Source organism: Bombus pyrosoma, linkage group LG17 (assembly GCF_014825855.1).
Source record: "Bombus pyrosoma isolate SC7728 linkage group LG17, ASM1482585v1, whole genome shotgun sequence".
NCBI classification, from domain to species: Eukaryota; Metazoa; Arthropoda; class Insecta; order Hymenoptera; family Apidae; genus Bombus; species Bombus pyrosoma.
The window spans coordinates 124,099-136,294 of record NC_057786.1 but is presented as its reverse complement, the minus strand read 5'-3'; the positions used below and the strand labels follow the sequence as shown (position 1 = coordinate 136,294).

The window sequence follows — 12,196 nt, the reverse complement described above, 5'->3', positions numbered from 1 at the left end:
GACACTACAGAAAATTTACATATGCTTGCGTTGAACTACTTTGTGTGTGTGTGTGTGCGTGCGTGCGTGCGTGGGTGCGTGCGTGCGTGAGAGAGAGAGAGAGAAGGAGAGAAAAAAATATATATATATAATAAAAGGAAATATATATATATATTTTAAACAATTAACACGGATTATTATACTACATTATTTTATTAAGTTATATTTACTATAGTACATTAATATGTATAAATGATACATATTATAATCGCTCTGTTTATAAGAGAAACTAAAATGTATAATAAAAATTTGTAATATTTTATAATGTATATTTTACATTGTTTTATACTGTACAAGTATCATGATAAAGACTTTGTATTCTTTTTAAACTTGAAAATTTTTTCTTAACTCCTCTAAATTGTATGAAGAAGCATATTTCTTCTTACAATCGTTCACCAAAATATTAATCATAAAGAAAAAACGAACAGCAGTGTAAGTAATTGTAGAAAGAAATTACCTTACGATTATTGTTGTAAAATTTCATGAAGATGTTAAAAAATTGCAAATATGAGAGATAAATCCAATAATTTATAGTAATATATCATTTCCTTATTGATATATATTAATAACTAATATACAATTCTGCACATGTATGATTAAGTAATTGGTCAGTTATTTTATTCTCGAGGATTAGTATAATTTATACACATTCCAAGTACGTATAGAAAGCAACTATTGAAATTCTAGTTTCCAAATATAAATTATTTTATAAAGATATTTCAAGAAACTTCTTTATGAAGCAAAATTTCGTATTACAAGAATCATAATAAAAATAATATATTATTATAAATTATTGGATCTTTTTAACATAAATGGGCATAAATAAATATTTTATTCAATTAAAAGATCTTAAAAATTTTGTCATCTATGAAACAAATACGACTAAGAACGTTGTTATAATTAGAAACATCTTGATACTATTAAAATTTATACATTTTTAACGGCGCCAGATATCTGTTTATGGTAATATTATCATCAATGGTGCCTACATAATAAAGATAATGTATAATTATAAACATATTAAGATAATTTATATTTAAATTACCATATAAGAACTATCATTTATTACATAGATGATCTTACATTATTATTCCATAATCTAATCGTAAAGTTCATTTATTCTATATTTGAACTAGTATCACAGTCACTGTTTTATATTAAAAAGAATGCTTTTAGTGGCCAGTTTTTTCTATAACCTGCTAAATTTAAGAATTTGATGTAATCGTCTAACGATAAATATGAAAAAAACTTGATATTTGATTTTTCTTTATAAAGAATACAAAATATTACAAAATGTTTAATTATTTTCATAATATATCCCTCAATATAATATAAAGTTTGTACTATAAAAAGAGTTTACTATACCATTTTTCTTATAACTGGCGTTCTAATAATTGATAACAATGCATAATTATGTAAAGATGCAAGATTATTAAAAGATAGAGTTTATTGGAAATAATTTCCCATTAATTTAATAAGTAATTCTCAAATGAAATTTGGTCCGTCTACCCTTAAGTTCAATACTAATGCTGTTCCTTCGTATAGTTTCCTTTTTCGTAGTATGAGTTTTTATAAAAGAAGGCTTCCTTGATGAAACAACTCTCCTACAATTCCCCGCTATAGTATAGTCCGTTGTATTGACAAACGAAGAAGAAGATTTATGCACATTCTTAAAACGGACATTACAATACGATTCAGTTGATCCATGATGACTGATTCGGTAAACTTAGGGGGTTAGGAGAGTAAAGCATGTCCTATTGAGGTGGTCCACCCATTATGCCCATGGGGGGCATACCTTGAATTCCATATGGTGCTTGTGGAGGACCTTGATTTCCAGCCATAGGAGAATGCAATTGCATTGCAGGACTTTGAATCTGCTGTGTTGGTGTTACCTGTCCACCAGCTGGCGATGGAACTACCTATAGGCAGCAGTGTTTATGCATGTTTTATTTTTCAAACACATGAACAGTTATTAAATAAATGATATTATTATCATTATTATTATTACTATTATTATTAGTAATATCTCTACTATTAGATTATTAACAATTATTTTATAATAAGTTAATAATTAATATATTGGTAGTATAGTATAATATAAACAAGTATTATAAAATATATTCAAACAAAAGCTTTTAACAGTAATTCAATTTTAACGTAAATTTTACACGTACATTCTAATTTTCTAATTTTTCAGTTAGGTAAATATATAATAGATTTAATATATGCGATATAGCAATTATAATATTTTATGAAAGACTTTTGTTTTCTGTAGGTAATTAAAAGGTTCATGCTCAGGTTAATCTAATCAATGCGCAAATCGTTTTCTGTGATCATATACATGTTTCTTTTAAATTGCAATTTTATGTTGGGAAAGATTATTTTTATCTTACAAAATATTTTGTGATATTCGATTCTGTAATACAATGATTAACAGTTGACAGACTTACTACAAATTGTGTAGCAAATCTTTATAATTTTATTCGTAACACAACCTTTAAAAAAATCCTTATTTAATTTTAGCTTATTCATAACTTTCTTGCTTTTCAAAGCATTCATCTTCAAATTAACATATAGAAGTATAATGTATGCATTATTAGTTAAATGTAAGCTTGACTTTCCTTTATGTTCATAATTGCTTAAGTTTATATTTACCGACATAATGATCTGATAATCGTACCTCTACATGTTGTTCTTTGTTAAAGATAAAAGACAGTTGCTTCTAAAAAGACTATTGGACATGTGAAATTTTTAATAAATTGGTGTGAATTAAATACATTAATAATTTTAGAAACAGATAAAATCTCACTGAAAAATGGCACATATAATACAATGACTGAATAAATTAGTCAATATTATTACAGAATACAACAGAACAAGGTAGTATATATAATAGTACATAATTAGTAGATAGATTTTATATAGAAGTGCTAACAGGATGCACTTTTTCTAAAGAAAAGCAAGAATTTGTTACGAATATGTACTAAGTATCCCTACCAAAGGTATGCTATTTTTAGGCTTTCATCGATCTGTAAATGGAAAACGGCGATCTCTAGTCTCCATTTAACGCATGCAGTCAATGAATTTCACTCGAAACAGTAACTCTCCTTAGAAGTATTCGCAAACGTTCATGAACCAATTGCAGGATTGATTAAATCCTGGTTTAATACTTTGAAAATTAAAAAATTTATCTATTTACCTGAGACATAACTGGAGGCTCTGAAGGAAGAGTTAAATTAGCTAATAAATCTCTAACTGCAGGAAAGAGAGAACACTCAGATTGATTTGCACCATATTCAGCAAATCTTTTTAACTGTAAAGATGCAGCTGCCATTGCAGAAGCTGGACTTGGATCCCTTTTTTCCGCTAATTGTGTCAAATTTGTACTAACATCATAAACTAGCGGTAAAACTAATGACGGTGTTTCTCCTTGATACGGTAATCCAATCCTTGTTATTTGTAACTGTAACATAGATGGATAAAACGTTAATATAACTTTTATTATAACAAATTAATATAGATTAATAGAATATTGTCATTTTAATATGATAATAGTATTTTAGTAAACATCTTATGTATGTATACATACAAAGAAAAGGATTTTATTTCTGCAAACTAGTACAGCAGCCATGCCAGTTGGTACAATTGGAGTTCCAGAAGGAGGAATCCTTAAACACCATTGTACATTCCACTTAAGTTGTTGTTGCTGTGCTAATCCAGGTACTAATTCCAATTTCATTATTTGTACAAAATCTTTTAACACATTGAATGGGACGTTTAACATTCTACCAAAGCCAGAAAGTGTATTTGGTTTATATGGTGGTGCTGCTGCTCTCGTATCAAAAAATTTTTCTATAATCTGCAAAAGAAGAGGGAATATTATAAAAATAGTTTTAAAAATATAAGAGATTTAAAAGATATTAAAAAAAGAAAGAAAATTTGAATTATGAATTGAATTATGACAATTACTTGTAACTCTTCCAATGACCATTGATCTTTATGTTCCGGAAGTGGTTGCACCTTTATATGAAGAGACTGCAAATGTTGTGGATTTAAACCAACTCGACATTGTAAACTCTCTACCTTAAAGTGTACAACTCCTGGCTCTGTACTATTTACTGCAGTTAACTATAAATAATTTAATATATAGCTTTTATAAATTGTGTTGTACTTTTAAAATATAATATACATAACTAGATAAAATATTCTTATTAAAAAATACTCTTACACAGTCATCAGTTTGTATAAACCGTTGAAATTGTCTGCGCATATAAATGCACCCTAAAAATCTTTCAAGTGGTGAAAGATCAGGACCAGGAAGTCCAGAGGGATGTGGGGAAGGGCAACAAAGTAATTCCAAAGCTTCATGAGTTAGAAGCGTAGGTACAGCACCTGCCCATGAACGCTGTGGAAGTACCCTTGATATATGGGTACCAGTTTTATGATCAGAAGCTTGTGGACTATGCAGTGCTGCATGTCCTGGACTCTGTGTAGGACGTGCTGGAGATGGTCTAGGTACACTAGGTGATCCTGGCCAATTAGAGGCTGCTGGAGAAGTCATGCTCTGTGAAGATGGAAATGGGCTTCCATCTATATGTCCTAAGTAAATAACCATAAAATCTCATTATATTATATTTCTAATTCTAACAGGATTTATTACAAAAATGTTATGTACTTATGTAATTTAATTGAAATTAGTGATATTTTCGTTGTGTTTAGTAATATGCAGTTAATATAATGTTTAAGGTAATTTTTACTATTAACAATTATATTAAGACTTTAATATTTAGGTGCAATATTTAGTGCAACATTTTACAAAACATTTACTTATTTCTATAATACAAATAAAAAGAAATTATTAAACTATTAATTTGTATGACTTATAAATGAAAATTGTAAACAATAGGAAGATGAGAGAAATATAATTCGTACTACTGAATTACTACTTTTTAAAATAAATATAAAATGTTAACAAATGTCATTTTTAATTGTCTGATAAAAGCGAAGTTTTATTGAGAAAGATTGTTTATAACCAGTTATTTCAAAATCTAGAAGTTTGTAATAATAAAAACTATTAAAAGTGACATGGAAAAAATAATACACTTAATATATAACTTTACCCCCCCCCCCTCCCACCCTCACAGACACGCACGCACGCACGCACAGACGCACGCACGTACACACACACAAAAGAAAACAAGACAGAATGCTAAATAAATTGTTGATAAAATTAAAATATGTTTGACTTGAATAAAATCATATTTTCAGATATACTTTTGTGCATCGTATTCAAATGTTCAAATGTGGACAAATTAGTTGAATCCAGAAATTATTAATTAATTATATATATATATATATTGTATATATATAGTTCAAGTGATACAATGTATCATATCCGAAAACATTGAATAATGTATGGATGATGCAATAAATACTAATACTAATACTAATACTAATACTACTAATACCTGTTTAAGTGATATGATTTTGAAACAATACATATTGTAGTATTTACATTCTCAATTAAAAATTATTTCTTACCAGTTTGCATAAAGGATCCTGCTGGAGAATGTCCCACTTGAACATTACTACATGGTCCTGGTGAAGATGTTGGCATTAATCCAGCTGGACTAGGAACATGCATCGGGTTTAAAGGACTATTAGCGACTAATCCAGAACCTGGCGAAGGATGTGGTAGCATATTGGGAGTATTTGGTGGTAGTGATGGTGGTGAAGCCAAATTAAAGGAAGTAGCTGGACTACTTCCAAAACTTTGATGCTGACTCGTCTGAGGGAAATTGAAAATAAAAAGAAAATATCTTGTAGCATTTATACAGTATTGAAATGAATATGAAAGTTACCTGCGATATATTAGCAGTATGTGGACTAGCTGGAGTATGAGGATTACTACCAGAAGGTGGAGTCAAAGGTGGATGAAATCTTAATCCATCTCTTTGTTGTGCAGGTGATTGGGGCCCACTTCTATGATGGCTTAAAAAACCTACATTTCCACTCCCACTACCACCATCGCTATCCATTGTTACAGGAGAAGGAGGATTGTCATCCTCTGACTGAGATCTTCTGCGGGAAACTGCACTTTCATCCACATATTTGGATAAGAAGGCCTATACAATTAGCAAAAATAAATTACATAAAATATTCTGTACTTTAAGGTGTAAAATAAATTTTATAAAGAATAACTTCTTTGGAATGAAATATTAAATAGAATTCTAATATTATTCTAATACATATTCTAATATTATTAATATTTTATCATAAATGATTAATATTAAATCTAATACTATTACCTTAAGACCTTGTGTAGGAGTGAACTCATCTACAACATAACTTCTATCAAAACGGCTGTACGCTCCATCTCGTAAACTCACTAAACCACTTCCTCGTAGACGAAGTTCTAAACAGTACATACCCTGATACGCAATTCTGACTAGAGTTACACATTGTGGCATGATAGTGAAAGTTTGTACTGGCACTTGAGGTCTCTATAAAAGGTACAATATAACTTATGGACAATAATAACAAAATATACAATATCTAACAAACAAAAATGAAATAAAACAAATTTTAAGAAAAGCAAGTAATATTAAAATCATACCGAATTATAAACACAAAGTTGTGGAATCGTAGGCAATTTACTAATCGATGTAAGGGGTTGAAGTGTTTCATGTAGAATGTGTATAAGTTGGGCTAAATTTCTATGTGTATTCAAATGAGCTTCAAGTTGTTCCTTCATAATTGAATGAGCATTAGTAGCAGTGCTAGTTGGACCTATACATTAATGAAAGCTTTAAATTAGTAAAAATATATTAAATTAATAACGAATATATAGGATGTTCATGTAATAACAAAAATGATTAATGACGATTTATCTATATTAAGCATACACCATTAATGCAAGAGATTCTGACAATGGTTCAACAGCATTGAGAATTTCTGTACTTCTTATGTTTCATAGTAATGATAAATCATTACATGGTAATCATTATAGTGAACTCAAAGTGACACAATATTTTAGGTAAAACTAATTTTTCTTATGTTGTCATGGAAGATAATAATACGATTCAATGTGTACCATGATGTATCACTGTCTTTTGTATTATTATAGGTAATTATGTATATGTATCTACAGATATGTAAGGATGAAATGAAAGATTCTTAAATATAGAAAGATAAAAAGCAGAGCAAATAAAATATGTTAAAAATTCAGAATGTACTGAAAGAAGTTTATATCAATAAAGGTTAGGACTTATTAATAAATTAAGAATCCATCCCAAATGTCTTATATGCGCTAAAAACGTTCTAGTACTAACTTCCTTATTACAAATCTAATATTATTATGAATAAAAATGGTACACTATGGTATTCATTGAATTAATTTGGCCGTTTTCAACTATATTATAAAAAATGCTCTTAAAATATTTGCTGTTGCATTGCCTCTTAATACAGATGACTCTTAACAATAATTTACACATTTCTTATATTACTTATATTATCACAAAAAGGTAAAAGATATATGGATCACTAGAATAAACATCGTGTATAATTGATATAAGATAAAAGGTAATATTTACTTTTTCCAAAAATCAATTTAAATGCTTTATCATTGGTACTCCATTGCACAGTAACAGTAGCTCCACGATTAGGACCATAAGTAAGAACTAACTTACTATAGTTATATGATTTTATATTAACCATATTACGCAGATTATATTTTTCTGTAACATAAAAAGGGCAAAAGTTAATGGTTTTAATTACATACAACTTCCAACTCAATATTATTTTCTAATAAAATTAAAAGCTATACCCATTTTAAAATATTCTGCTAAACCATGTACAATAGAATAAAGATATACAATTTGAGCCCAATCGTTGAGTAACGCATCTACTGTTCGCGAAACCGTATCTGCTGTACCCATTTCATATTGAAAATATACTGGTCTTCGTAATCCTAATACAAATTAAACAGGTTACGTATAAATTATTAAAATGTATTATAATATATATGTTATTTCTTTAAAGTATTGAACAATATATTACCTTGTTCTTTTGGATGGCTGCTGGATAAAGGGCTACCATAGAATACAAACTCAGCCATCCATGTTTTAGCCATACCTTTGCCCTGAACTCTGATTGAAACACTGAGCAATCTTTTAAGAAGAGCGTACCAAGCACAGCTAGTACTTACACCTGCAAAAGGGGCAGGTAACTGAACCAGTTTTAAAACTAATGCAGTAGCATTTGCTTCTACTTGAAGTCCTTGATGAGCTATATCTCTCCTAGTTAATTCTTGCGCTAATGTTACAAATGGTATCCTTTCATCACAAAGTGCAACCACGTGTGCTAACTCCGGGATAAAATATGCAGGTTGTTTGGATCTTCTGTTCTGTAATGTAGTACTGGCATCAGATCTTCCACTAGCTCCTGTACTTCTTCGTTTAAGGCTATTTGTTTCAGAAGTTTCTGTGATATATTAAATATAACTGTTTATTTGTTCTTCTATTAAATGAAAATTTAATAACATTACTATATTAGAGCATCACAAATTAAAATACCGACCATTATCAACACTGGTGAAAGGACCATGGGTTATGACGAATGTATCAAACTCAATTAAGCTTTGAACTTTCAAATACATTTTCGGAATTTCTGTCTCAATGCTATCATCATGAGGATCGTCTTCTATGGAACTATGCTTTACTACAGCAAGGTAAAACGAGCATTCAATCTCACATGGTGAAGTTTCCTTTTCCTTAAACACCACTATTAAAATTACTGTAGGATGTCGATGAAGTTGAATAAACATACGATGTCTACTAATCTTTGACATCGGATGATCAGGATGAAGAAGTACTGGCAAACGTTCATGAGATGTTGCTGGGAGATGCTGAAGTGTTTTCTCACATCGTCTTTGTGTTATCCAAAATCTGTGATATGAAATAGTATAAAATATATTAAAAAGCAGACAAAAAGAAGGGAAAGAAAATATAATGAAGCGAAAATTAAAACAATATTACCTTAGTTCTGATATTAACGTTGGAAGACGAGAATGATCGCCATTTAATGCAGCAGTTAATTCAGGAATCAAAGGAACTTCATACTGAGGCACATGACATTGCAACATTCCAGTATGTGTATCAACAGTAACTAATAAATGTTCTGCTCTTAAACAAGGTTGCAGAATTGGAACAGAAAGAATAGCAGGTGAACCGGCTAAAGTACATTCAACATCTTTCAACATTGCTTGCAGTTCTTGCTTCAAATCTAATAATCTACTTCTGGTACGTACATATATCGTATGCACCAACAAACATTCCATTGATAATTGATCTGATCTAATTGCTCTGTCCGCTATTTCACTTTCTTTGCTACCTAAGGATGGAACATGTACTATTGCAAGAGGCCTTGCAGGATCATGTTGGTCAACCTGAACTGTTAATTTATATCCCAGCTCTGATCGAGGATCTTTACTAGTCAGTTCTCTCCAATAAGAGACAGAAAGACATTTTCCTGGTGTATATTCATCCACGTGAATGTGATCATCCAATCTATCTCGTATTAATCGTAATGTTTGAGAGTAAAGTACTTCTAGCTGTAGTGATTGACAGAAATAGTGCAAAATATGGTAAACTTCGGATAATGGATTTGAACTCTCTGCCAATCTTGACTGAACCACCTTGCAATTAAAATTATTTACTTGAATATTGAGCAATTAAAAAATAAAGTAAATAATATAATGATTTGTTAAAAAGGATAATACTTGATGTACGTAACGAGTTTGCAATGGATGCACCAAAGCTTTTCCATCCCCTGTTTCTCTGTCTGAAACTAAAATTTCCAATTCTAATAATCTCCAAGGTACTGTTGGACCATCTCCCATTACTGTAAGTGATACTGAAAATTCTTGTTCCACAAGAAATGTTACTCTTCCTGCCTCAATCCTTAAATTGCGCATTTGTGGAAGCAGATTTCCAGTAACTAATCTATGTTGAATAACTTGATTTAATCTCTGCAGGGTAGTTCTTTTCTCTGTTGGTGTAATTGGATCTGGAGGGACAATTCTTTCCTATTGAAAGAATACATGCTTATTTAAGTAAAGTTTGAAACTGAAACAATTATACTAATCTAAATCTACTACTAAATCTAAGTACACTGAGTATAATTATAAGTATTAGTAAATTAAAATTACTCTTATGCATGCTGGTAGACGACTATATGTTCCAGTTGTAAGAACTTCCACTGCAGCAGGAATATGGAAATTAGGTAATCTTGCATGTACTAATGTCTCACGTGCCATTCTTGCAAGCATATCAGCTGTATCAACAAAAAGCAGTGACTGCTTATCCAAAAAGGCCATTATATGCTGTTAAAAAAATTCCTTTTTAGTCAATAATCATTCAACAACAATAAATTAACTACATCAAAGACTTAAAACGTCGCAATGAATAAACAAAATATTAATTTTTAATATACCGCAGATTTATCAACTTTGGAAGCACTGTTAGCCCATTTAACCAATGCTAATAATCGTACATATAGCTGTCTAGTTCTAGCTGAAAAGTTATAAATTTCTATTTTGCGTTCCATATCAGTTTTCCGAGGTAATCTGTAAAGACATATTACATTTTGGTTAAAAAAAATATTTATGTATAATGATAATAATAATAAGAAGAAAAAGAAGAAGAAGAAGAATAGTTCATTTTTCAGACTCCCAGCCATGAAAAGAGACTTGGTTTGTAATTGTTATTCTTACTTGTCCTGCCCTCTCAACAATACATCCCTTCCGATACATATATTTATACGCTTCTCTCATCAGACTATTTAACTACTAGCTAAACGATTGCCCATTTATCTAACTATACTTATTTAACTCTTATCGTTAAATATTCATGTATTATATATTATGTATATTACTTCCATTAATTTACATTGAATTATGTTCAAACTATATTGATTTTCATATACATTGAATCTCTACTTTATACAATGTAAAAGTATATGTAAATTTTCTTACAATTCGGCTAAAACTGTGAGTTCATGGTAAGTACGTTGTATGATGAAATCAATGAGCATGCCAAGAGAAATAGAACCACCACGATTTCCTTCCTGTGGGATATTGTTAGTTACAGGCGTTTGATGACCCTCTAGTGGTACTGGAGTCATTTTATATTCTACTATAATTGACAAATCCAAAATTCAAATTAACATAATTAGGATGTAGATGTCTATAAATATTAACTTGAGTACGAATAATATAATACTTGTGTATGATATTACATATAATATACGTACATTATGATATTATATGTCTGTAGTATTATTATTAATATTTATTAATTATTTCACATTAATTAATTCCAATATATTGCATCAAAATTGCAAACTGGTTATTTGAAGGTGTAAAAATGATAACGAAATTGATTATTCATTTTCATACTAGTATACCTGTAAACATATATGTAATAAAAATATATCAACAATGAAGGAACAAACACAACGGAAAGAGATTAATATCAAATAAACGTATTCTCACCTCCAGCATTTACCTTTCGATCGTATACACTATAACAATATAATAGTAAGTGAAAGTAGCTACTTTTCAAATATGTCACTAACGTTGGAAAACTAGATAGGATGCCCTATCGTAAAGGCTCGTTCATATTATTTGTATATTTCGATTCGAGTTTACGTTGCATTGTCACCACAAAAGTAAATTAAAATGAAAGTTTATTAGCAAAAACATATAAATTTAGATATACCAATAAAAGTTCGAATGAAACATTTTATTAATTTAATTTATCTTACTTACTCATCTACAAAAGCAATCTTGAAACTTATTAAAATTGTTTATGAAATTACATTATTTTAAAAGATGTTAATTATTTTCAAAAATAATTTACATTCAAAATTTATAAATTCAAATAATATATAAACATAATTTATCAGAAGATTTAATGTTATTATTAACTAAGTGTTACTTGTTTATTTCCCATAATTTCATATCAATTTAAAAACATCATTGAAAAAGTAAGGATGAATAAATAGATATCTATTTCAATTTGTAACATGTGTAAGAAAGGAAAGGATGATTAAAAATCTCTTATAACATAATATACACACATATTGAAAATTAAAAAAT

The 12,196-nt window shown here is 29.4% G+C and overlaps 1 protein-coding gene across 1 annotated transcript; it reads right to left on the bottom strand.

Annotated features, from left to right (window-relative positions):
- Positions 1-1,468: 1,468 nt before the first annotated feature.
- On the bottom strand, positions 1,469-11,726 carry LOC122577037 (mediator of RNA polymerase II transcription subunit 14). The gene is made up of 20 exons (XM_043748088.1): positions 11,591-11,726; positions 11,350-11,502; positions 11,072-11,231; positions 10,531-10,663; positions 10,247-10,420; positions 9,818-10,123; positions 9,075-9,733; positions 8,617-8,984; positions 8,098-8,520; positions 7,865-8,008; positions 7,632-7,775; positions 6,656-6,828; positions 6,348-6,542; positions 5,901-6,164; positions 5,581-5,827; positions 4,268-4,638; positions 4,009-4,167; positions 3,629-3,898; positions 3,239-3,502; positions 1,469-1,958 (listed from the first exon to the last, which is right to left on the bottom strand). Exons 3-20 carry the CDS (start codon positions 11,218-11,220, stop codon positions 1,794-1,796), a joined length of 4,608 nt encoding a protein of 1,535 aa, XP_043604023.1. The 5' UTR covers positions 11,221-11,231; positions 11,350-11,502; positions 11,591-11,726; the 3' UTR covers positions 1,469-1,793.
- Between the last annotated feature and the right edge of the window lie 470 nt (positions 11,727-12,196).